This window comes from Oncorhynchus keta, chromosome 23 (assembly GCF_023373465.1).
Source record: "Oncorhynchus keta strain PuntledgeMale-10-30-2019 chromosome 23, Oket_V2, whole genome shotgun sequence".
Lineage (NCBI taxonomy): Eukaryota > Metazoa > Chordata > Actinopteri > Salmoniformes > Salmonidae > Oncorhynchus > Oncorhynchus keta.
The window spans coordinates 1,437,365-1,462,366 of record NC_068443.1 but is presented as its reverse complement, the minus strand read 5'-3'; the positions used below and the strand labels follow the sequence as shown (position 1 = coordinate 1,462,366).

The window sequence follows — 25,002 nt, the reverse complement described above, 5'->3', positions numbered from 1 at the left end:
AACGAACACTAGATTACAGGTTACCCCTTGTAGAACTAACACTAGATTACAGGTTATCCCTTGTAGATTACAGATTACCCCTTGTAGAACTAACACTAGATTACAGGTTACCCCTTGTAGAACTAACACTAGATTACAGGTTACCCCTTGTAGATTACAGGCTACCCCTTGTAGAACTAACACTGAACACCTGTATGTGACCAATAACATCTGCTAACCATGTGTATGTGACCAGTAACATTTGATTTGCTGTAAACAGGAGTACAACATGAGTTTTTTTTAGGTTGGTTCTTGATTTAACACAACAACATAACATGTCTTGTTAGTGAGGGAGAAGATTGGTCCGATCGCAACCCCAGACTTCATCCAGAACGCTCCTGCACTTCCTAAAACACGATCTGGTACGTGTTACCTCATTCTACCACAATACTTTTATGGACATTTTGTCTTTTACATTTTTATTTATTATCTTTGTTTTTATTTAACAAAATATCTCATCCTCAGGTAAGATCATGAGGCGGGTCCTGAGGCAGATCGCCCGGAACGAGAAGGATCTAGGTGACCTTTCAACTATGGCTGACCCCAAGGTCGTAGAGGTCCTGTTCAACCACCGCTGTGAAACGGCCTCTTGAGGGGGCTGCATGTCAACACTCTACAGTAGCTTCCTCTCCTCGACACCTCATCTCCTCTCCTCGTCTCCTCATTTCCTCTCCATCCACACCGATCTGAAAACTACGGAAGCTCATTCCTGCCACCAACTCTTAAAAAAAATGAGTTTTTTTAAATAATAGAACATACAGGATATATTTCTTAATTTGTAGCAGTATGTATCTATCCACGTTGCAGAGTTCAGCACAGCAGGGTGGTCGGCAGATGTGTGGCGAGCTGGCATTTACCCCAACACCTTTTCAATTCAGTTTAATAAAAAATATTGACACAAAAGCATTGAAGATTACTGTTGTTTAGAATGATTTGCCTTTATGATTTGTCAACTCGTGCTTCAGTCTGATCAACTGTAGTCTACTGATAACAGCTACAGGTGGCCTAGAGAAACCTATGCACTCTGGTCTCTTCTGGCCAGGTGAAACGAAGTGGTAATGTGGTGTTTTTATAGCCAAAGCTTTGTATTTATAGCCTAAAATAGGCCTACTTTATTTGTGTTAAGAGAAAATGTGACTGTGATCAAATTAGATTTTTACATTTTCCGACTTCGGGTGGCTCGTCTACCCAGACCGTATCAATCCAAAATGATTGACTGAAATCAATCGATGAACACAATAGTGATGACATAGTGTATGAGTCACTTTTCAATTACAGATGTTAAAAGGCCCACACTGTGTAACCGTGCATACAGTCAGCCCCTGTTGGTTCTATTGGCCAATCACAGTTGTTGATTACTAGGAAAAACCCTCCTGTGGTGCCACCTCTGAAAATCACCCCCGCAGAGAGACGGATGAAGAAGCATGCTCTACAATCTCAACCGTAATTTTTTTTTAGTATCTCATCATAAAAATAAATGTGGTTGGCGGGAATGGGCTTTCTGCAGAAAACACAGGTTATATAATATAATAATAATAATATAATAATAATAATAATAATAAAAATATAATAATATATATAATATACAACAGGAAACATGGTGGAGGGGTATTTTCTTTCTTATCATTCTGTCACTTATTCAGCGTCATTCTAGGAAGATTGAGGTGAGGAAGCTACGTTAGACACCCAGAGAGTCCCCCTTCCAGTCCCTTCTGATGGTGCAGATTTAATTCACAGTCCCTAAGTGCTGATCCCGAATCAGCCTTAAATTATTTTTGTGTGGTCTGTTTGGAGGATGGGGATTATTAGTGGTTGGAGGACAGATCCTAGATCAGATCTTATGGGAACGACTGACTTCGATGTTGTCTATGTAAGGGAATTACAGTCAATTCAAGTGCCAATCCCAAGGGCTCAAAGAGCTGGGAGACTGGGAGACCAGTCAGCTCTGCACAGTTCTTCCATCACATGATAATTATTCCCAGGGAGACCAGTCAGCTCTGCACAGTTCTTCCACCACATGATCATTATTCCCAGGGAGACCAGTCAGCTCTTTGCACAGTTCTTCCATCACATGGCTTGTATTTGATTGGACGTCTTTGTATATTTCAACTTTGAGATTTTATGATTTGAGAATAAAACTGTTTAATTTATTTTGGTTGTTGCTTTTAATTTATTAAATGTTTTGTTAATACTTGAAGAGGACAGAAAGTCTCCAAGCCTCAGATGTCCTTTTGTGAAGTAATTCTATGTAGAAAGTCGCCCTCTAGTCATATCAGAAAGGAGCTGTGCTTTACTGTAAAATCCTCTATCCTACAGCAAAGGCTTTCCCCTGTGCTTTACTGTAAAAGCCTCTATCCTACATCAAATGCTTCTCCCTGTGCTTTACTGTAAAATCCTCTATCCTACAGCAAAGGCTTTCCCCTGTGCTTTACTGTAAAAGCCTCTATCCTACAGCAAAGGCTTTCCCCTGTGCTTTACTGTAAAAGCCTCTATCCTACAGCAAAGGCTTTTCCCTGTGGTTTACTGTAAAAGCCTCTATCCTATAACAAAGGCTTTTCGCTGTGCTTTACTGTAAAAGCCTCTATCCTATAACAAAGGCTTTTCGCTGTGCTTTACTGTAAAAGCCTCTATCCTATACCAAAGGCTTTTCGCTGTGCTTTACTGTAAAATCCTCTATCCTATACCAAAGGCTTTTCGCTGTGCTTTGCTGTAAAATCCTCTATCCTATACCAAAGGCTTCTTTCTCCCTGTGCTTTTCCAGCATTGGGCATTGGGATATTTTTTCGAGGGACTGACCAGGACCAACCCTGCTTAGCTTCAGAAGCAAGTCAGCAGTGGTATTTGCTCAGAACGTTTCTTGAATTATGTTGCTATAGACAAAAGTAACTTTTGGATACATATGTATTTTATTCATTCACTTCCAATAACATCGGAAAGATGTGTGGACACAACCCCAATTTATTTATTTTTTATAAGGGTCCTGTCCACATGCTCTAAGAAATGTTTTTTTTTTATGGCTTGAGAATAAAAGTGTTTTTAATATATTTGATCTGTTCTTTTCCAATTAATATATAATATATAAAATATTTTACACTACAGCCAAGGTTTCTCTTCTTGTTGCTGTTTTGAAGGGCAATCACAGTTGCCTCAAAGGTGACAGCCAAAGGTTTCCCTGTTCTTACAAAAACCTTTTTTTTTGTAACAGCTATCTGCAATAATATTTTGGTCAGGGTAGATTTAAAAAAAATCTTGATATAATACTAAAAGAGGAATGGCTACCTGCTCCTTTGGAGTTCTGCTGTTGTGCCAGAATTCTCCCCCCCCTGCCAGAATTCTCCCCCCCTGCCAGAATTCTCCCCCGCCTGCCAGAATCTCCCCCTCTGCCAGAATTCTCCCCTCTGCCAGAATTCTCCCCCTCTGCCAGAATTCCCCCTGCCAGAATTCTCCCCCTGCCAGAATTCTCCCCCTCTGCCAGAATCCCCCCTGCCAGAATTCTCCCCCTGCCAGAATTCTCCCCCTCTGCCAGAATTCCCTCCCCCTGCCAGAATTCCCCCTGCCAGAATTCTCCCCCCTCTGCCAGAATTCCCCCCCCTGCCAGAATTCCCCCCCCTGCCAGAATTCCCCCCTGCCAGAATCCCCCCTGCCAGAATTCTCCCCTCTGCCAGAATTCCCCCTGCCAGAATTCCCCCTGCCAGAATCCCCCCTGCCAGAATTCTCCCCCCTGCCAGAATTCCCCCTGCCAGAATTCTTCCCCCTGCCAGAATTCCCCCTGCCAGAATTCTCCCCCTGCCAGAATTCTCCCCCTGCCAGAATTCCCCCTGCCAGAATCCCCCTGCCAGAATTCTCCCCCTGCCAGAATCCACCCCCTGCCAGAATTCCCCCTGCCAGAATCCCCCCTGCCAGAATTCTCCCCCTGCCAGAATTCCCCCCTGCCAGAATCCCCCTGCCAGAATCCCCCTGCCAGAATTCTCCCCCTGCCAGAATTCTCCCCCTGCCAGAATTCCCCCCTGCCAGAATTCTCCCCCTGCCAGAATTCCCCCTGCCAGAATTCCCCCTGCCAGAATTCCCCCTGCCAGAATTCTCCCCCTGCCAGAATTCTCCCCCTCTGCCAGAATTCTCCCCTCTGCCAGAATTCCCCCCCTGCCAGAATTCTCCCCCTGCCAGAACCCCCCTGCCAGAATTCTCCCCCTGCCAGAATCCCCCTGCCAGAATTCTCCCCCTGCCAGAGTCCCCCTGCCAGAATTCTCCCCCTGCCAGAATTCCCCCTGCCAGAATTCTCCCCCTGCCAGAATCCCCCTGCCAGAATTCTCCCCCCCTGCCAGAATTCTCCCCCCCTCTGCCAGAATTCTCCCCCCTGCCAGAATTCCCCCCTGCCAGAATCCCCCCTGCCAGAATTCTCCCCCTGCCAGAATCCCCCTGCCAGAATTCCCCCCTGCCAGAATTCCCCCTGCCAGAATTCTCCCCCTGCCAGAATTCTCCCCCTCTGCCAGAATTCTCCCCCTCTGCCAGAATTCCCCCTGCCAGAATTCTCCCCCTGCCAGAATCCCCCTGCCAGAATTCTCCCCTGCCAGAATTCTCCCCCTGCCAGAATTCTCCCCCTGCCAGAATTCTCCCCCCCTGCCAGAATTCTCCCCCCTGCCAGAATTCTCCCCCTCTGCCAGAATTCTCCCCTCTGCCAGAATTCTCCCCCTGCCAGAATTCCCCCTGCCAGAATCCCCCTGCCAGAATCCCCCTGCCAGAATCCCCCCTGCCAGAATCCCCCTGCCAGAATCCCCCCTGCCAGAATTCCCCCCTGCCAGAATCCCCCCTGCCAGAACCCCCTGCCAGAATCCCCCTGCCAGAATCCCCCTGCCAGAATTCCCCCTGCCAGAATTCCCCCTGCCAGAATCCCCCCCTGCCAGAATTCTCCCCCTGCCAGAATTCCCCCCTGCCAGAATTCTCCCCCTCTGCGTTCTTCATGAGATTTCTGCTCTTCACTCCATTGCCAGTTTAACCTACATTTCACTGATCTTAGGTAGCAGAAAGCATTTTTGTCTGCAGTTTTCCATTTGGCTATTTGTTTCAAGCGTATGTGGCAGTTCTAGCTTGTATGGCGCCCTGGGTGAACCCCCCTCAGCTCTATCCAGACCATTCACCCAGTCCAGTCACTCAGCCCTATCCAGACCATTCACCTAGTCCAGTCACTCAGCCCTATCCAGCAGATGGCAGTAACCCACCTTCAATAATTGAGCAGCCTAAAAGAGTCGTATCAGAGAGCTGGTGTAAAGAGTTGGGGCAGAGAGCTGGTGCGGAGAGCTGGGGCAGAGAGCTGGGGCAGAGAGATAGTGTAAAGAGCTGGGGCAGAGAACTGGTGCAGAGAGCTGGGGCAGAGAGATAGTGTAAAGAGCTGGGGCAGAGAGTGGGGGTAGAGAGCTGGTGCAGAGAGCTGGGGCAGAGAGCTGGTGTAAAGAGCTGGGGCAGAGAGTGGGGGCAGAGAGCTGGGGCAGAGAGCTGGTGCAGAGAGCTGGGGCAGAGAGCTGGTGTAAAGAGCTGGTGCAGAGAGCTGGGGCAGAGAGCTGGGGCAGAGAGCTGGTGTAAAGAGCTGGGGCAGAGAGATTGGGCAGAGAGCTGGGGCAGAGAGCTGGTGTAAAGAGCTGGGGCAGAGAGCTGGGGCAGAGAGCTGGTGCAGAGAACTGGTGTAAAGAGCTGGGCCAGAGAGCTGGTGTAAAGAGCTGGGGCAGAGAGCTGGGGCAGAGAGCTGGTGCAGAGAGCTGGTGCAGAGAGCTGGGGCAGAGAGCTGGGGCAGAGAGCTGGGGCAGAGAGCTGGGGCAGAGAGCTCGGGCAGAGAGCTGGGGCAGAGAGCTGGGGCAGAGAGCTGGGGCAGAGAGCTGGGGCAGAGAGCTGGGGCAGAGAGCTGGGGCAGAGAGCTGGGGCAGAGAGCTCGGGCAGAGAGCTGGGGCAGAGAGCTCGGGCAGAGAGCTCAGGCAGAGTATCTGCCTGTAATCCAGTGTTTCCCAAACGTTGTCCTCTGGACTCCAAGGTGTGTACGTTATTGGTTTATGTCCTAGCACCACACAGCCAACTACCTATCAAGCTTTAATCATTTGCATCAGCTGTGTAGTGTTAGGGCACCTCCAACGTGCACCTCTTGGAGTCCCGAGGATTGTAGTTTGGGGAAAGCTGCGTATAATCCACATCTAACAGCTTGAGGGCCATTACTCAGTGTTGGTCATTAAACCCACAGCTTGAGGGCCATTACTCAGTGTTAGTCATTAAACCCACAGCTTGAGGGCCATTACTCAGTGTTGGTCATTAAACCCACAGCTTGAGGGCCATTACTCAGTGTTGGTCATTAAACCCACAGCTTGAGGGCCGTTACTCAGTGTTGGTCATTAAACCCACAGCTTGAGGGCCGTTACTCAGTGTTGGTCATTAAACCCACAGCTTGAGGGCCGTTACTCAGTGTTGGTCATTAAACCCACAGCTTGAGGGCCATTACTCAGTGTTGGTCATTAAACCCACAGCTTGAGGGCCATTACTCAGTGTTGGTCATTAAACCCACAGCTTGAGGGCCATTACTCAGTGTTGGTCATTAAACCCACAGCTTGAGGGCCATTACTCAGTGTTGGTCATTAAACCCAAGTCTTTGTCAGAGGAAGTCTTTGTCAGAGGAAGTCTTTGTCAGAGGAAGTCTTTGTCAGAGGAAGTCTTTGTCAGAGCTAACAAGCCACAACTGAATGAAGTATGTAATTATGTTTCTAAACTCAATGAAAACATTTTTATAAAATCAAATCAAATTGTATTTGTCACATACGCCGAATATACAACAGGTGTAGAATACAATTTCACCTTACAGTGAAATGCTGACTTACAAGCCCTTAACCAACAATGCAGTTTTAAGAAAATACCTTAAAAAAATAAAGAGATAAGAATAACAAATAATTAAAGAGCAGCAGTAAATAACAATGTGGAGGCTATATACAGGGTATTACGGTACAGAGTCAATGTGGAGGCTATATACAGGGTATTACGGTACAGAGTCAATGTGGAGGCTATATACAGGGTATTACGGTACAGAGTCAATGTGGAGGCTATATACAGGGTATTACGGTACAGAGTCAATGTGGAGGCTATATACAGGGTATTACGGTACAGAGTCAATGTGGAGGCTATATACAGGGTATTACGGTACAGAGTCAATGTGGAGGCTATATACAGGGTATTACGGTACAGAGTCAATGTGGAGGCTATATACAGGGTATTACGGTACAGAGTCAATGTGGAGGCTATACACAGGGTATTACGGTACAGAGTCAATGTGGAGGCTATATACAGGGTGTACTGGTACAGAGTCAATGTGGAGGCTATATACAGGGTGTTATGGTACAGAGTCAATGTGGAGGCTATATACAGGGTGTTACGGTACAGAGTCAATGTGGAGGCTATATACAGGGTGTTACGGTACAGAGTCAATGTGGAGGCTATATACAGGGTATTACGGTACAGAGTCAATGTGGAGGCTATATACAGGGTATTACGGTACAGAGTCAATGTGGAGGCTATATACAGGGTGTTACGGTACAGAGTCAATGTGGAGGCTATATACAGGGTATTACGGTACAGAGTCAATGTGGAGGCTATATACAGGGTATTACGGTACAGAGTCAATGTGGAGGCTATATACAGGGTATTACGGTACAGAGTCAATGTGGAGGCTATATACAGGGGTACCGGTACAGAGTCAATGTGGAGGCTATATACAGGGTATTACGGTACAGAGTCAATGTGGAGGCTATATACAGAGGGTACCGGTACAGAGTCAATGTGGAGGCTATATACAGGGGGTACCGGTACAGAGTCAATGTGGAGGCTATATACAGGGTGTTACGGTACAGAGTCAATGTGGAGGCTATATACAGGGTATTACGGTACAGAGTCAATGTGGAGGCTATATACAGGGTGTTACGGTACAGAGTCAGTGTGGAGGCTATATACAGGGTATTACGGTACAGAGTCAATGTGGAGGCTATATACAGGGGTACCGGTACAGAGTCAATGTGGAGGCTATATACAGGGGTACCGGTACAGAGTCAATGTGGAGGCTATATACAAAGTGTACCGGTACAGAGTCCATGTGGAGGCTATATACAGGGTGTACCGGTACAGAGTCAATGTGGAGGCTCCATACAGGGTGTACCGGTACAGAGTCAATGTGGAGGCTATATACAGGGTGTACCGGTACAGAGTCAATGTGGAGGCTCCATACAGTGTGTTACGGTACAGAGTCAATGTGGAGGCTATATACAGGGTGTACCAGTACAGAGTCAATGTGGAGGCTATATACAGTGTGTTACGGTACAGAGTCAATGTGGAGGCTATATACAGGGTGTACCGGTACAGAGTCAATGTGGAGGCTCCATACAGTGTGTTACGGTACAGAGTCAATGTGGAGGCTATATACAGGGTGTACCGGTACTGAGTCAATGTGGAGGCTATATACAGGGTGTACCGGTACAGAGTCAATGTGGAGGCTATATACAGTGTGTTACGGTACAGAGTCAATGTGGAGGCTATATACAGGGGTACACATTGACTCTGTATCAGGAAAAACTGGACATCTGCTATGTAACTGAGAGTCTCCTCATTGAAACATCTGAAGTTCTTCAAAGGTAAATTATTTTATTTGACCCCTTTGCTGGTTTTTGTGAATATGTTGCGTGCTAAATGCTAACGCTAAATGCTAAGCTAGCTATCACCACTCTTACACAAATTATTGATTTTCTCTGGTTCTAAAGCATATTTTGAAAATCTGAGACGACAGGATTGTTAAGAAAAGGATAAGCTTGAGAGCAGGCATATTTATTTCATTTCATTTGCGATTTTTAGAAATCGCTAACGTTGCGTTATGGTAATGAGCTTGAGCTGTAGTCACGCTACCAGCAGAGGAATAAAACTCCCTAGCTAGTTAAGGAGAAGTTTATCTAAAGTTCCATGCATAACACTTGAATTTTCATCAACATTTATAATGAGTATTTCTGTGAATTGATGTGGCTCTCTGCAAAAATCACCAGATGTTTTGGAAACTACTGAATATAACACGCCAATGTAAAATTAGATTTTTGGATATAAATATGCACTTTATAGAACAAAACATACTTGTATTGTGTAACATGAAGTCCTATGAGTGTCATCCGATGAAGATCATCAAAGGTTAGTGATTCATTTTATCTCTATTTGTGATTTTTGTTACTCCTCTCTTTGGCTGAAAAATGGTTTGGTTTTTCTGTGACTTGGTGGTGACCTAACATAATCGTTTGTGGAGCTTTCGCTGTAAAGCATTTTTGAAATCAGACACGGTGGCTGGATTAACGAGAATTTCATCTATAAAATGGTGCCTAATACTTGTATGTATAATACTTTTGATTTTGATTTATGAGATTTCTGTTGATTTGTATTTGGCGCCCTGCAATTTCATTGGCTGTTGGCGAGGGTTCTGCTAGCGGAACGGGGTTCCCAGACAGGTTAAATATGTGAATGCTACCAATACAATTTGATTTGGATAAAAGCATTTTCAAAATTACTAAAATGTCAATTGTCAAATGTTTTACAAACAGATCTCATATTACTGTATAGATTTAAAATAAATAATAATATTGATGTCACAAATGTATAATTGACTGTGTAAAACCGAGCAGTTCTACTTATTTCATCTGAGAATGTGTTGGATAGGAAGCATTTTGCAAAACAAACCACACCAATCTCTTTCATAATTTATTCAAACACTGAAAGCTAATTTACCAACATTTCAGAAAAAAGTATATATAGCGTTTTGGAATGAAACTCTTTCATTAAATACTACCTGTTAAATCCCCCATCAAATGAAACGGCAGGCAAGGTGAAAGCCCCATACACAATTCATAGGACATCCACAGAGTTATCACCAGCCCAAATCATATCATTCTACCATTTGTGGGTGTAGTATTTACTTCTGACCATGTTCATCACACACCTCAGCTGTTGATCTCCTGTCTACGGGCTACGACATTACCCCAGGGAGTGTTGATCTCCTGTCTACGGGCTACGACATTACCTCAGGGAGTGTTGATCTCCTGTCTACGGGCTACGACATTACCCCAGGGAGTGTTGATCTCCTGTCTATGGGCTACGACATTACCCCAGGGAGTGTTGATCTCCTGTCTACGGTCTACGACATTACCCCAGGGAGTGTTGATCTCCTGTCTATGGGCTACGACATTACCCCAGGGAGTGTTGATCTCCTGTCTACGGGCTACGACATTACCTCAGAGAGTGTTGATCTCCTGTCTACGGGCTACGACATTACCCCAGGGAGTGTTGATTAGCCCGGCTGCGGGCTACGACATTACCCCAGAGAGTGTTGATCTCCTGTCTACGGGCTACGACATTACCCCAGGGAGTGTTGATCTCCTGTCTACGGGCTACGACATTACCTCAGAGAGTGTTGATCTCCTGTCTACGGGCTACGACATTACCTCAGAGAGTGTTGATCTCCTGTCTACGGGCTACGACATTACCCCAGGGAGTGTTGATTAGCCCGGCTACAGGCTACGACATTACCCCAGGGAGTGTTGATCTCCTGTCTACGGGCTACGACATTACCTCAGGGAGTGTTGATCTCCTGTCTATGGGCTACGACATTACCTCAGAGAGTGTTGATCCATCTCAATCAAATTACTCTTGTCAACACACTACTTCCACTACAACACTGGACCTGGGGCTATTGGCATACGGGCCCTTGTCAAAAGTAGTGCACTACATAGGGAATAGGGTGTCATAGGGCTCTGGTTTAAAGTTGTGCACTACATAGGGCATAGGGTGCCATTTGGGATGCATCCCTGGGACAATTTTTTTTTTTATAAGCGCTGTCGTTGACTTGTTGTTCCGGTAAATCAAACATTTATCATAATCACATTTCAACTTTTATTTATTTTGCCTTTATTTAACCAGGCAAGTCAGTTAAGAACAAATTATTATTTTCAATGATGGCCTAGGAACAGTGGGTTAACTGCCTGTTCAGGGGCAGAACGACAGATTTGTACCTTGTCAGCTCGGGTGTTTGAACTTGCAACCTTCCGGGTTACAAGTCAAATGCTCTAACCACTAGGCTACCCTGCCGACCCTGAGTTCAAACGCTGAAAGCTAATTTACCAACATTTCAGAAAAAGTATATATAGTGTTTTGGAATGATACCCTTTCATTAAATACTACCTGTAAAAACTGAGGAACCACACTTCAGCATCCCCACTAATATAATAATATATGCCATTTAGCAGACGCTTTTATCCAAAGCGACTTACAGTCATGTGTGCATACATTCTACGTATGGGTGGTCCCGGGAATCGAACCCACTACCCTGGCGTTACAAGCGCCATGCTCTACCAACTGAGCTACAGAAGGACCACTAAACTAGGAGAGAGAGAGAATGAATGACAGATTTTGATTTCAAGAGTGTGTGTGTTAGTATGAAGAGTTATAACTTAACTTAGTATTAAGAGACGACAACGAGCCTTCTAATTCCCTGAATAGTTAATAACACCCAGTCTATTGAGAGACGACAACGAGCCTTCTAATTCCCTGAATAGTTAATAACACCCAGTCTATTGAGAGACGACAACGAGCCTTCTAATTCCCTGAATAGTTAATAACACCCAGTCTATTGAGAGACGACAACGAGCCTTCTAATTCCCTGAATAGTTAATAACACCCAGTCTATTGAGAGACGACAACGAAGGGGCCTAATTCACTTTGGGGTGTCTTTTTGATCATTTCATTAAAGGGACTCTATGGTATTATCAGACACCATGTAATTTCTGGGATCATATCAATTGACTCATGTTGTTACACAATTGTTGGTGATGTAAAGAATATTTGTTGGTCTGTGGTGTGTAATGAGGAGCAACCAGATGCTGCTGGTCTGTGGTGTGTAATGAGGAGCAACCAGACGCTGCCGGTCTGTGGTGTGTAATGAGGAGCAACCAGACGCTGCTGGTCTGTGGTCTGTAATGAGGAGCAACCAGACGCTGCTGGTCTGTGGTGTGTAATGAGGAGCAACCAGATGCTGCTGGTCTGTGGTGTGTAATGAGGAGCAACCAGATGCTGCTGGTCTGTGGTGTGTAATGAGGAGCAACCAGACGCTGCTGGTCTGTGGTGTGTAATGAGGAGCAACCAGATGCTGCTGGTCTGTGGTGTGTCATGAGGAGCAACCAGACGCTGCTGGTCTGTGGTGTGTAATGAGGAGCAACCAGACGCTGCTGGTCTGTGGTGTGTAATGAGGAGCAACCAGACGCTGCTGGTCTGTGGTGTGTCATGAGGAGCAACCAGACGCTGCTGGTCTGTGGTGTGTAATGAGGAACAACCAGACGCTGCTGGTCTGTGGTGTGTAATGAGGCGCAACCAGACGCTGCTGGTCTGTGGTGTGTAATGAGGAGCAACCAGACGCTGCTGGTCTGTGGTGTGTAATGAGGAGCAACCAGACGCTGCTGGTCTGTGGTGTGTAATGAGGAGCAACCAGACGCTGCTGGTCTGTGGTGTGTAATGAGGAGCAACCAGACGCTGCTGGTCTGTGGTGTGTAATGAGGAGCAACCAGACGCTGCTGGTCTGTGGTGTGTAATGAGGAGCAACCAGACGCTGCTGGTCTGTGGTGTGTAATGAGGAGCAACCAGACGCTGCTGGTCTGTGGTGTGTAATGAGGAGCAACCAGACGCTGCTGGTCTGTGGTGTGTAATGAGGAGCAACCAGACGCTGCTGGTCTGTGGTGTGTAATGAGGAGCAACCAGACGCTGCTGGTCTGTGGTGTGTAATGAGGAGCAACCAGACGCTGCTGGTCTGTGGTGTGTAATGAGGAGCAACCAGACGCTGCTGGTCTGTGGTGTGTAATGAGGAGCAACCAGACGCTGCTGGTCTGTGGTGTGTAATGAGGAGCAACCAGACGCTGCTGGTCTGTGGTGTGTAATGAGGAGCAACCAGACGCTGCTGGTCTGTGGTGTGTAATGAGGAGCAACCAGACGCTGCTGGTCTGTGGTGTGTAATGAGGAGCAACCAGACGCTGCTGGTCTGTGGTGTGTAATGAGGAGCAACCAGACGCTGCTGGTCTGTGGTGTGTAACGAGGAGCAACCAGACGCTGCTGGTCTGTGGTGTGTAATGAGGAGCAACCAGACGCTGCTGGTCTGTGGTGTGTAATGAGGAGCAACCAGACGCTGCTGGTCTGTGGTGTGTAATGAGGAGCAACCAGACGCTGCTGGTCTGTGGTGTGTAACGAGGAGCAACCAGACGCTGCTGGTCTGTGGTGTGTAACGAGGAGCAACCAGACGCTGCTGGTCTGTGGTGTGTAACGAGGAGCAACCAGACGCTGCTGGTCTGTGGTGTGTAATGAGGAGCAACCAGACGCTGCTGGTCTGTGGTGTGTAATGAGGAGCAACCAGACGCTGCTGGTCTGTGGTGTGTAATGAGGAGCAACCAGACGCTGCTGGTCTGTGGTGTGTAATGAGGAGCAACCAGACGCTGCTGGTCTGTGGTGTGTAATGAGGAGCAACCAGACGCTGCTGGTCTGTGGTGTGTAATGAGGAGCAACCAGACGCTGCTGGTCTGTGGTGTGTAATGAGGAGCAACCAGACGCTGCTGGTCTGTGGTGTGTAATGAGGAGCAACCAGACGCTGCTGGTCTGTGGTGTGTAATGAGGAGCAACCAGACGCTGCTGGTCTGTGGTGTGTAATGAGGAGCAACCAGACGCTGCTGGTCTGTGGTGTGTAATGAGGAGCAACCAGACGCTGCTGGTCTGTGGTGTGTAATGAGGAGCAACCAGACGCTGCTGGTCTGTGGTGTGTAATGAGGAGCAACCAGACGCTGCTGGTCTGTGGTGTGTAATGAGGAGCAACCAGACGCTGCTGGTCTGTGGTGTGTAACGAGGAGCAACCAGACGCTGCTGGTCTGTGGTGTGTAATGAGGAGCAACCAGACGCTGCTGGTCTGTGGTGTGTAACGAGGAGCAACCACTCGACACATTTATGTAATTGCTTATTCCAGTTACAAATAAGCATCGACCTATTAAGAAAATGACTGTAACAACTGGTAAATCCATATGGATTAATGAGGAATTTAACAATTGTATGGTTGATAGGGATGAGGCATAACAGATGACAAATAAGTCTGGTTGTACAACCGATTAGCAAATGTACTGCAAATTGAGTAATCACATGACTAAACTGAATAAAAAGAAGAAGAATCTACTCTATGAAACAAAGATAAATGACATAAAGAAGGATAATAAAAGCTTTGGAGCACCTTCAATAAAATAACCTTGAATTACATTTTGGGGAGTAAAAAAGGCAAACTCCATCATTCATTAATTCAGATAACTCATTCATCACAAAACCAACTGATGACCAACTACTTTAAGGATTTTTAAAAATTGGATGACATGCCAGCAACAAACTCTGAATCGAACAAACTCTGAATCGAACAAACTCTGAATCGAACAAACTCTGAATCGAACAAACTCTGAATCGAACAAACTCTGAATCGAACAAACTCTGAATCGAACAAACTCTGAATCGAACAAACTCTGAATCGAACAAACTCTGAATCGAACAAACTCTGAATCGAACAAACTCTGAATCGAACAAACTCTGAATCGAACAAACTCTGAATCGAACAAACTCTGAATCGAACAAACTCTGAATCGAACAAACTCTGAATCGAACAAACTCTGAATCGAACAAACGCTGAATCGAACAAACGTACATTCCAAGTTTATCTACAGATACAGTAAACAAATTGACAACAGACTTCCTGCATACTTCTAGGGAAGGACATTCAACAAGCACAGCACTTATACAAATGACTGATGATTGGCTGAGAGAAATTGCTGATAAAAAGATTGTGGGGGATGTTTTTGTTAGACTTCCGTGCAGCTTTTGACATTATCGATCATAGTCTGCTGCTGTAAAAACACATGTGTTATTGCTTTACAACCCCTGTTAAATTGTGGATGAAGAGTTACCTGCCAAACAGAACACAGAGGGTGTTCTTTAATGGAAGCCTCTCCAACATAATCCAGGTTGAATCAGGAATTCCCCAGGGCAGCTGTCTAGGCCCCTTACTATTTTTCCATCTTTACTAACAACATGCCACTGGCCTTGAATAAAGCCAGTGTGTCTATGTATGTGGATGACTCAACACTATACACGTCAGCTACTACAGCGACTGAAATGAGTTAGTTTCAGAATGGGTGGCAAGGAATAAGTTAGTCTTAAATATCCCCAAAACTAAAAGCAATGTATTTGGGAGAAATCATTCACTAAACTCTAAACCTCAACTAAATATTGTAATAAACAATGTGGAAATTGAGCAAGTTGAGGTGACTAAACACCTTGGAGAAACCCTGGATTGTAAACTGTCATGGTCAACATATTGATACAACAGTAGCTAAGATGGGGAGAGGTCTGTCCATAATAAAGCACTGCTCTACCTTCTTAACAACACTATCAACAAGGCAGGTCCCACAGGCCCTAGTTTCTACCTTCTTAACAACACTATCAACAAGGCAGGTCCTACAGGCCCTAGTTTCTACCTTCTTAACAACACTATCAACAAGGCAGGTCCTACAGGCCCTAGTTTCTACCTTCTTAACAACACTATCAACAAGGCAGGTCCTACAGGCCCTAGTTTCTACCTTCTTAACAACACTATCAACAAGGCAGGTCCTACAGGCCCTAGTTTCTACCTTCATAACAACACTATCAACAAGGCAGGTCCTACAGGCCCTAGTTTCTACCTTCTTAACAACACTATCAACAAGGCAGGTCCTACAGGCCCTAGTTTCTACCTTCTTAACAACACTATCAACAAGGCAGGTCCTACAGGCCCTAGTTTCTACCTTCTTAACAACACTATCAACAAGGCAGGTCCTACAGGCCCTAGTTTCTACCTTCTTAACAACACTATCAACAAGGCAGGTCCTACAGGCCCTAGTTTCTACCTTCATAACAACACTATCAACAAGGCAGGTCCTACAGGCCCTAGTTTCTACCTTCTTAACAACACTATCAACAAGGCAGGTCCTACAGGCCCTAGTTTCTACCTTCATAACAACACTATCAACAAGGCAGGTCCTACAGGCCCTAGTTTCTACCTTCTTAACAACACTATCAACAAGGCAGGTCCTACAGGTCCTAGTTTCTACCTTCTTAACAACACTATCAACAAGGCAGGTCCTACAGGCCCTAGTTTCTACCTTCATAACAACACTATCAACAAGGCAGGTCCTACAGGCCCTAGTTTTGTCTCACCTGACCCACTGTGCAGTCGTGTGGTCAGGTGCCACAAAGAAGGACTTAGGAAAATTGCAATTGGCTCAGAACAGGACAGCACGTCTGGCTGAGAACAGAGCTGAAGAACTGAGCACCACAGCAGGTCCTTGGATGTACAGAGAGCTAATATTAATAATATGCACGTCAATCTCTCCTGGCTCAAAATGGAGGAGAGATTGACTTCATCACTGCGTTATATTTATGAGAGGTATTGATATGTTGAATGTACCGAGATGTCTGTTTAAACTGCTGGCACACAGATCAGACATCCATGCATACCCCACAAGACATGCCACCAGAGGTCTCTTCACAGTCCCCAAGTCCAGAACAGACTATGGGAGGCGCACAGTACTACATAGAGCCATGACTACATGGAACTCTATTCCACAGTACTACATAGAGCCATGACTACATGGAACTCTATTCCACAGTACTACATAGAGCCATGACTACATGGAACTCTATTCCACATCAGGTAACTGATGCAAGCAGTAGAATCAGATTAAAAAACAGGTAAACATACACCTAATGGAACAGCAGGGACTATAAAGAGACACAAACTTAGACACAGACACGCTTTTACAAACAAATGGTAACATACACACACACACCTACACATGGATTTAGTGTTGTAGATATGTGGTAGTGGAGTAGGGGCCTGAGGGAACACACTGACTGTGTTGTGAAATCTGCTATGAATGTATTGTAATGTTTTAAAAAATGTATATATATATAACTGCCTTAATTTAGCTGGTTCCCAGGAAGAGTAGCTGCTGCCTTGACAGGAACTAATGGGGATCCATAATAAACCCCAGGACGAGTAGCTGCTGCCTTGACAGGAACGAGTGGGGATCCATATAAACCCCCAGGAAGAGTAGCTGCTGCCTTGGTAGGAACTAATGGGGATCCATAATAAACCCCAGGAAGAGTAGCTGCTGTCTTGACAGGAACTAATGGGGATCCATAATAAACCCCAGGAAGAGTAGCTGCTGCCTTGACAGGAACTAATGGGGATCCATAATAAACCCCAGGACGAGTAGCTGCTGCCTTGACAGGAACGAGTGGGGATCCATATAAACCCCAGGAACAGTAGCTGCTGTCTTGACAGTAACTAATGGGGATCCATAATAAACCCCGGGAAGAGTAGCTGCTGCCTTGACAGGAACTAATGGGGATCCATAATAAACCCCAGGAAGAGTAGCTGCTGCCTTGACAGGAACTAATGGGGATCCATAATAAACCCCAGGAAGAGTAGCTGCTGCTTTGACAGGAACTAATGGGGATCCATAATAAACCCCGGGAAGAGTAGCTGCTGCCTTGGCAGGAACTTATGGGGATCCATAATAAATAGAAAATGCATAGGAAACAACCTCCTATATATCATCTTGTGGGGCAACTTCCACTTCTCTCCTGGCATATTCCCTGTCCTGTTACTCTTTAATTGATGTCAAATCAATGAAGTGGAACAGACAGATGGACAGTAGTCTGAGGTGTCCCTCAACCTCTTCCTCCCTTTCACTCTCTGAACAGATTCACTGCTGTTTGTGTGAATTATTTAGTGGTTGCCCGTCTTTTTCTCCTCCCTCCTCCCTTCATTGCCTCCTGTAGTGGAGGTTTCTCCCTCTCTCTCCGTCTCCTCTCCCCCTCTCTCGCTCCTCACTTTCCCTCCCTCTCTCTCCGTCTCCTCTCCCCCTCTCTCGGCATCACTTTTCCCCCCTCTCGCTCCTCACTTTCCCTCCGTCTCCTCTCTCCCCCCTCTCGCTCCTCACTTTCCCTCCGTCTCCTCTCTCCCGCCTCTCGCTCCTCACTTTCCCTCCCTCTCTCATCATCTCTCTGTATCCATCATCTCTGTATCCATCTCTCTCCTCCTCCACTCCTCTTATCTCCTCCTCCACTCCTCCTCCTCTTATCTCCTCCACTCCTCTCCTCCTCTCTTATCTCCTCCTCCTCTCTAATCTCCTCCTCCACTCCTCTTATCTCCTCCACTCCTCTCTTATCTCCTCCACTCCTCTCCTCCTCTCTTATCTCCTCCTCCTCTCTAATCTCCTCCTCCACTCCTCTCTTATCTCCTCCACTCCTCTCTTATCTCCTCCACTCCTCTCCTCCTCTCTTATCTCCTCCTCCTCTCTTATCTCCTCCACTCCTCTCCTCCTCTCTTATCTCCTCCTCCTCTCTAATCTCCTCCTCCACTCCTCATCTCTAATCTCCTCCTCCACTCCTCTCTTCTCCTCTCTAATCTCCTCCTCCACTCTCATCTCCTCCTCCACTCCTCTCTAATCTCCTCCTCCACTCCTCTTATCTCCTCATTTCCTCCTCTGTAATCTCCTCCTCGTCTCCTCTCTCCTCCTCCTCGTCGTCTCTAATCTCTTTCTCCACTCCTCCTCTCTCCTCCTCTCCTCCTCCCCTCCTCTCTCCTCCTCTCTGTATCCATCAGCATCCTCCTGTGTCCATCTGGAGCCTCATTCATTATTAACACCAATAGCTCCAGAAAGGGTCACCCCTGAAGCCTTCACTGTCATCCCTCTCTTCCTTCTTCACCTCCCTCCCTCTCTCTCTCCCTCTCCCTCTCTCCACCTCTCTCTCTCTCTCTCTCTCCTCTCTACTCTCTCTGTTCTGGATTAATGGTAGAGACAGAGACACACGTATGACGTAACAAGAGGATTTGACTTCAGAGACAATCTTTTTATCCTCTGTGTGGCCCCTCTGACCTATGCAATGCTATGGTTTGTCTACTATAACTGCTGTTACGCGGGGCGGAGCAGCTGAACCCAAATGCACTCAGACTCAGACGCAAGGATTGATAACCAATGTATTTATTGAAAAGCGGGAGAGGAGATGGGGTGGGTAGTTGGGAATCCGGAATGAGGCTGAGGGCAAGGAGATTAGGAAGCAGGTCTGGAGAAGAATCCAATGAAGCAGTAGAGCAGGGATCCAGGCCAGGGAAGCAGGACTGAGGAGACGAGGGACTGGAGACAGGTCCCGGAGTCAGAGCAGGCGGGACTGTAGCGGAGAGAAAAAGCAGCGTGAGGCTAGGAACAAACAGCTAGAAATACGGACTGACTGAGTAGAGGCTACGATCTGGCAGCGTGGAAGTGGCAGGGCTGAGTATTTGTAGAGGTCTTGATTATGGAACAGGTTGCAGCTGGTGGGAATTGGTTACCACAGGGTTACCAGGGTTACCACAGCATTGCCACTGGGTTACCACATGGTTACCAGGGTTAACACAGCATTACCGCTGGGTTACCAGGGTTACCACAGGGTTACCACATGGTTACCAGGGTTGCCACAGCATTACCACATGGTTACCAGGGTTACCACAGCATTACCACATGGTTACCAGGGTTACCACAGCATTACCACAGGGTTACCACATGGTTACCAGGGTTACCACAGCATTACCACCGGGTTACCACAGCATTACCCCAGGGTTACCACACCATTACCATAGGGTTAACAGCATTACCACTGGGTTAACACATGGTTACCAGGGTTAACAGCATTACCACTGGGTTAACACATGGTTATCAGGGTTAACAGCATTACCGCTGGGTTAACACATGGTTACCAGGGTTAACAGCATTACCACTGGGTTAACACATGGTTACCAGGGTTAACAGCATTACCACTGGGTTAACACATGGTTACCAGGGTTACCACAGCATTACCACCGGGTTACCACAGCATTACCACAGGGTTACCAGGGTTACCGCAGCATTACCCCAGGGTTGCCACAGCATTACCCCAGGGTTAACAGCATTACCACTGGGTTAACACATGGTTACCAGGGTTAACAGCATTACCACTGGGTTAACACATGGTTACCAGGGTTAACAGCATTACCACTGGGTTAACACATGGTTACCAGGGTTAACAGCATTACCACTGGGTTAACACATGGTTACCAGGGTTAACAGCATTACCACTGGGTTAAGACATGGTTACCAGGGTTAACAGCATTACCACTGGGTTAACACATGGTTATCAGGGTTAACAGCATTACCACTGGGTTAACACATGGTTACCAGGGTTAACAGCATTACCACTGGGTTAACACATGGTTACCAGGGTTACCACAGCATTACCACCGGGTTACCACAGCATTACCACAGGGTTACCAGGGTTACCATAGCATTGCCCCAGGGTTACCACAGCATTACCCCAGGGTTAACAGCATTACCACTGGGTTAACACATGGTTACCAGGGTTAACAGCATTACCACTGGGTTAACACATGGTTACCAGGGTTAACAGCATTACCACTGGGGTAACACATGGTTACCAGGGTTAACAGCATTACCACTGGGTTAACACATGGTTACCGGGGTTAGCAGCATTACCACTGGGTTAACAGCATTGCCACTGGGTTAACAGCATTACCACTGGGTTAACAGCATTACCACTGGGTTAACACATGGTTACCAGGGTTAACAGCATTACCACTGGGTTAACCGCATTGCCACTGGGTTAACAGCATTACCACTGGGGTAACAGCATTACCACTGGGTTAACAGCATTACCACTGGGGTAACAGCATTACCACTGGGGTAACAGCATTACCACTGGGGTAACAGCATTACCACTGGGTTAACAGCATTACCACTGGGTTAACAGCATACACAGATACATTTTCAGTGTAAAGATCAAATGCAGCAGTTGTCAGTGTTGTAACATTGATGTTTATTACCAAATCATCTGACTTTACATCCTTACACTTTTGGACCTTCGATTTAAAACATTCATTTTTTTTCTCCACATTCTTGCTTTTTCTTCTTTAAAAGAAAAACATTTAATTATATTTACCTCATAGTAACAACTGTACAAGGACAGTATAGTAGTACAATCATCTACTTAAACATGGATCTTACTTTAAATTAAATTGTGACAACAAAATGACAGTTGAAGATAGCTCACCGTGGTTCTTTTCCATCGCGGGTTTGGAGCAATTTAAAGTTTATTTTTATTAAGTCGACATATGCAGCGTTGAACATGTCTCTGCAAAATGCAGGACCGTTTAAAACGTTACGGACAAAGATCGGAGTAGATCCCGGCCCTTTAGGGCTCTATTCAGTCTGTAAAAGGTGAAACACATGCCGCGATAGAAATGTAAAGGTTGGACCGACATACGCAGCACATATCTGGGGAATGCAGTCTCCGTTAAAGCGGGAAACAATGCATTTACATTTCAATCACGCTGTGAAGCTGAAGTTGCGCGATGAATAGAGCCCCTTAGCCCCACTTATCTGGGGAATGCAGTCTCCGTTAAAGCGGGAAACAGTGCATTTCAATCACGCTGTGAAGCTGAAGTTGCGCGATGCGGGATTGAATAGAGCCCCTTAGTCGGGTGTTTACATCCCAGCGGCATGACAGAGCACAGTGACCGCAGTAGCTTGTATGTACATGCACTAAAGTGCTACAGTGTTTTTTTTTTACAAAGGCATGCAGAGCAAATACGACTACATCCCAAATGGCACCCTATTCCCTATATATATAGTGCACTACTTTAGACCAGAGCCCTATGGAACCCTATTCTCTATGTAGTGCACTACTTTAGACCAGAGCCCTATGGAACCCTATTCTCTATGTAGTGCACTACTTTAGACCAGAGCCCTATGGAACCCTATTCCCTATATAGTGCACTACTTTAGACCAGAGCCCTATGGAACCCTATTCCCTATATAGTGCACTAGTTTAGACCAGAGCTATATTCCCTATATAGTGCACTACTTTAGACCAGAGCTCTATTCCCTATATAGTGCACTACTTTAGACCAGAGCCCTATGGTAACCCTATTCCCTATATAGTGCACTACTTTAGACCAGAGCCCTATGGTAACCCTAACCCTATTCCCTATGTGAATAGGATGCCATTTGGGATAACCACCTATGTGACTGAATTTGGTTACAACTTCCTCCCACGTATGCATAAGGGTTATTCAGTATCTTCCCTCTCTTCTTCTACACGTTTACAGAGTTGAACATTCATTTCAACATATAGAAATACATTACATGAGTAACTGACATCATGGATTCCTCGGCCAACAGGAAGCAGTATTTTTTTTTAAATATTTTTTTTTTTGGTTGTCTCAACATTTGTTTATTTGTTTATTCTACAAATACACGTGAGTAGTCTGACTTCAAGCTTCGAAGGAACCAACAGTAACATAAGACGTGTTCAACTGAATAAGAAAATAGATTGAGTATTTACACACAGCACAGAATATAACAAATTATATGTATATGCAAAATAAACAAAAACATAATACCAACAGAAAATGTGTGAACCTTCATGTTCATACTGGTATTACAATAACGGGTTTTCTCTCGACATCTGAAAATGTGTTTATTATATGACTCATATGTATCTACAGTACCAGTCAAAAGTTAGGACACAGCTACTCATTCAAGGGTTTTTCTTCATTTTTACCATTTTCTACATTGTAGAATAATAGTGAAGACATCCAAACTATGAAATAACACATATGGAATCATGTAGTAACCAAAAAAAGTGTTAAACAAATCAAAATATATTTTAGATTGTTCAAAGTAGCCACCCTTTGCCTTGATGACGGCTTTGCACAACCAGCATCATGAGAAATGCTTTTCTAACAGTCTTGAAGGAGTTCCCACGTATGCTGAGCACTTGTCGAGCATCTTTTTGTGACAAAATATTGCGCTTAAAACGGGCATGTTTTTTTAAAAATCCAATAATGAAATAGCGCCCCCCTAGCATCAACTGGTTAACCAGCATGGCTACTACAGCATTCTGCAGTGATACACCATCCCGTCTGGTTTGCGTTTAGTGGGACTATCATTTGTTTATCAACAGGACAATGACCCAAAACACACCTCCAGGCGGTGTAAGGGCTATTTGACAAATAAGGAGAGTGATGGAGTGCTGCATCAGATGACCTGGCCTCCACAATCACCCGACCGCAACCAAATTGAGATGGTTTGGGATGAGTTGGACCGCAGTGTGAAGGAAAAGCAGCCAACAAGTGCTCAGCATATGTAGGAACTCCTTCAAGACTTTTGGAAAAGTATTCCAGGTGAAGCTGGTTGAGAGAATGCCAAGAGTGTGCAAAGCTGTCATCAATGCAAAGGTTGGCTACTTTGAAGAATCTCAAATATAAAATATATAATTGATATGTTTAACATTTTTTTGGTTACTACATGATTCCGTATATGTTATCTCATAGTTTGGATGTCTTCACTATTATTCTACAATGTAGAAAATAGTAAAAATAAAGAAAAACCCTTGAATGTGTAGGTGTGTCCAAATGTTTGATTGGTACTTATATATATATATATATATATATAGCATACATATATATACACATGTGGAACTATGAGTAAATCAAGTAGAGGCACATCTGACGGTAATGTTTGGATGATGTCATTGTTTTTGTTGTTACAGTACTATCCAGGTTCTTTTCATTCCAGAGTTGAACGTTTTCAGTTCCAGTTCTTTTGAGTTCCTGGTTGGTTAGCTGGTGCTACAGGGGCTCAACCCTGTTACAAATCCCCCTCCCACTAGGAATCCCTAAGAGAGTGGGAGGGAGGGGGGTCTGAGGTACCCTGTCTAGTCAGGCTCAAAGTGGACAAGAGAAGAGGAGGAGTGGAGAAGAGGAGGAGTAGGGAGGAGTGGAGAAGAGGAGGAATAGGGAGGAGTGGAGAAGAGGAGGAATAGGGAGGAGTGGAGAAAAGGAGGAGAAGGGAGGAGTGGAGAAGAGGAGGAATAGGGAGGAGTGGAGAAGAGGAGGAGTGGAGAAGAGGAGGAGTGGAGAAGAGGAGAAGAGGAGGAATAGGGAGGAGTGGAGAAGAGGAGGAATAGGGAGGAGTGGAGAAGAGGAGGAGTGGAGAAGAGGAGGAGTAGGGAGGAGTGGAGAAGAGGAGGAATAGGGAGGAGTGGAGAAGAGGAGGAATAGGGAGGAGTGGAGTGGAGAAGAGGAGAAGAGGAGGAGTGGAGAAGAGGAGGAGTGGAGAAGAGGACGAATAGGGAGGAGTGGAGAAGAGGAGTGGAGAAGAGGAGGAGTGGAAAAAATGAGGAGTGGAGAAAAGGAGGAGAAGGGAGGAGTGGAGAAGAGGAGGAATAGGGAGGAGTGGAGAAGAGGAGGAATAGGGAGGAGTGGAGAAGAGGAGGAGTGGAGAAGAGGAGGAGTAGGGAGGAGTGGAGAAGAGGAGGAATAGGGAGGAGTGGAGAAGAGGAGGAATATGGAGGAGTGGAGAAGAGGAGTGGAGAAGAGGAGAAGAGGAGGAGTGGAGAAGAGGAGGAGTGGAGAAGAGGAGAAGAGGAGGAGTGGAGAAGAGGAGGAGTGGAGAAGAGGAGGAATAGGGAGGAGTGGAGAAGAGGAGGAGTGGAGAAGAGGAGGAGTAGGGAGGGGTGGAGAAGAGGAGGAATAGGGAGGAGTGGAGAAGAGGAGGAATAGGGAGGAGTGGAGAAAAGGAGGAGAAGGGAGGTGTGGAGAAGAGGAGGAATAGGGAGGAGTGGAGAAGTGGAGGAATAGGGAGGAGTGGAGAAGAGGAGGAGTGGAGAAGAGGAGGAGTGGAGAAGAGGAGAAGAGGAGGAGTGGAGAAGAGGAGTGGAGAAGAGGAGGAGTGGAAAAAGGAGGAGTGGAGAAGAGGAGGAATAGGGAGGAGT

The 25,002-nt window shown here is 46.0% G+C and overlaps 2 protein-coding genes across 2 annotated transcripts in view; both read left to right on the top strand.

The window, feature by feature from the left end:
- LOC118379786 (acetyl-coenzyme A synthetase, cytoplasmic-like) overlaps positions 1-2,189 on the top strand; it is a 56,434-nt gene extending 54,245 nt beyond the window's left edge. Inside the window, exons 18-19 of the mRNA XM_052475939.1 lie at positions 327-401; positions 505-2,189. Of these exons, the coding sequence (XP_052331899.1) occupies positions 327-401; positions 505-632 (203 nt within the window). The 3' untranslated portion in view covers positions 633-2,189. The remainder of the gene's footprint in view (positions 1-326; positions 402-504) is intronic.
- Positions 2,190-3,310: 1,121 nt separating this feature from the next.
- On the top strand, positions 3,311-5,032 carry LOC127911127 (uncharacterized). The gene has a single exon (XM_052477388.1). It carries the CDS (start codon positions 3,311-3,313, stop codon positions 5,030-5,032), a length of 1,722 nt encoding a protein of 573 aa, XP_052333348.1.
- The last annotated feature ends 19,970 nt before the right edge of the window (positions 5,033-25,002 follow it).

What these genes read in the sequence shown, in the direction of transcription:
- LOC127911127 (XM_052477388.1), top strand. Translation starts at nt 3,311, where the DNA reads ATGGCTACCTGCTCCTTTGGAGTTCTGCTGTTGTGCCAGAATTCTCCC.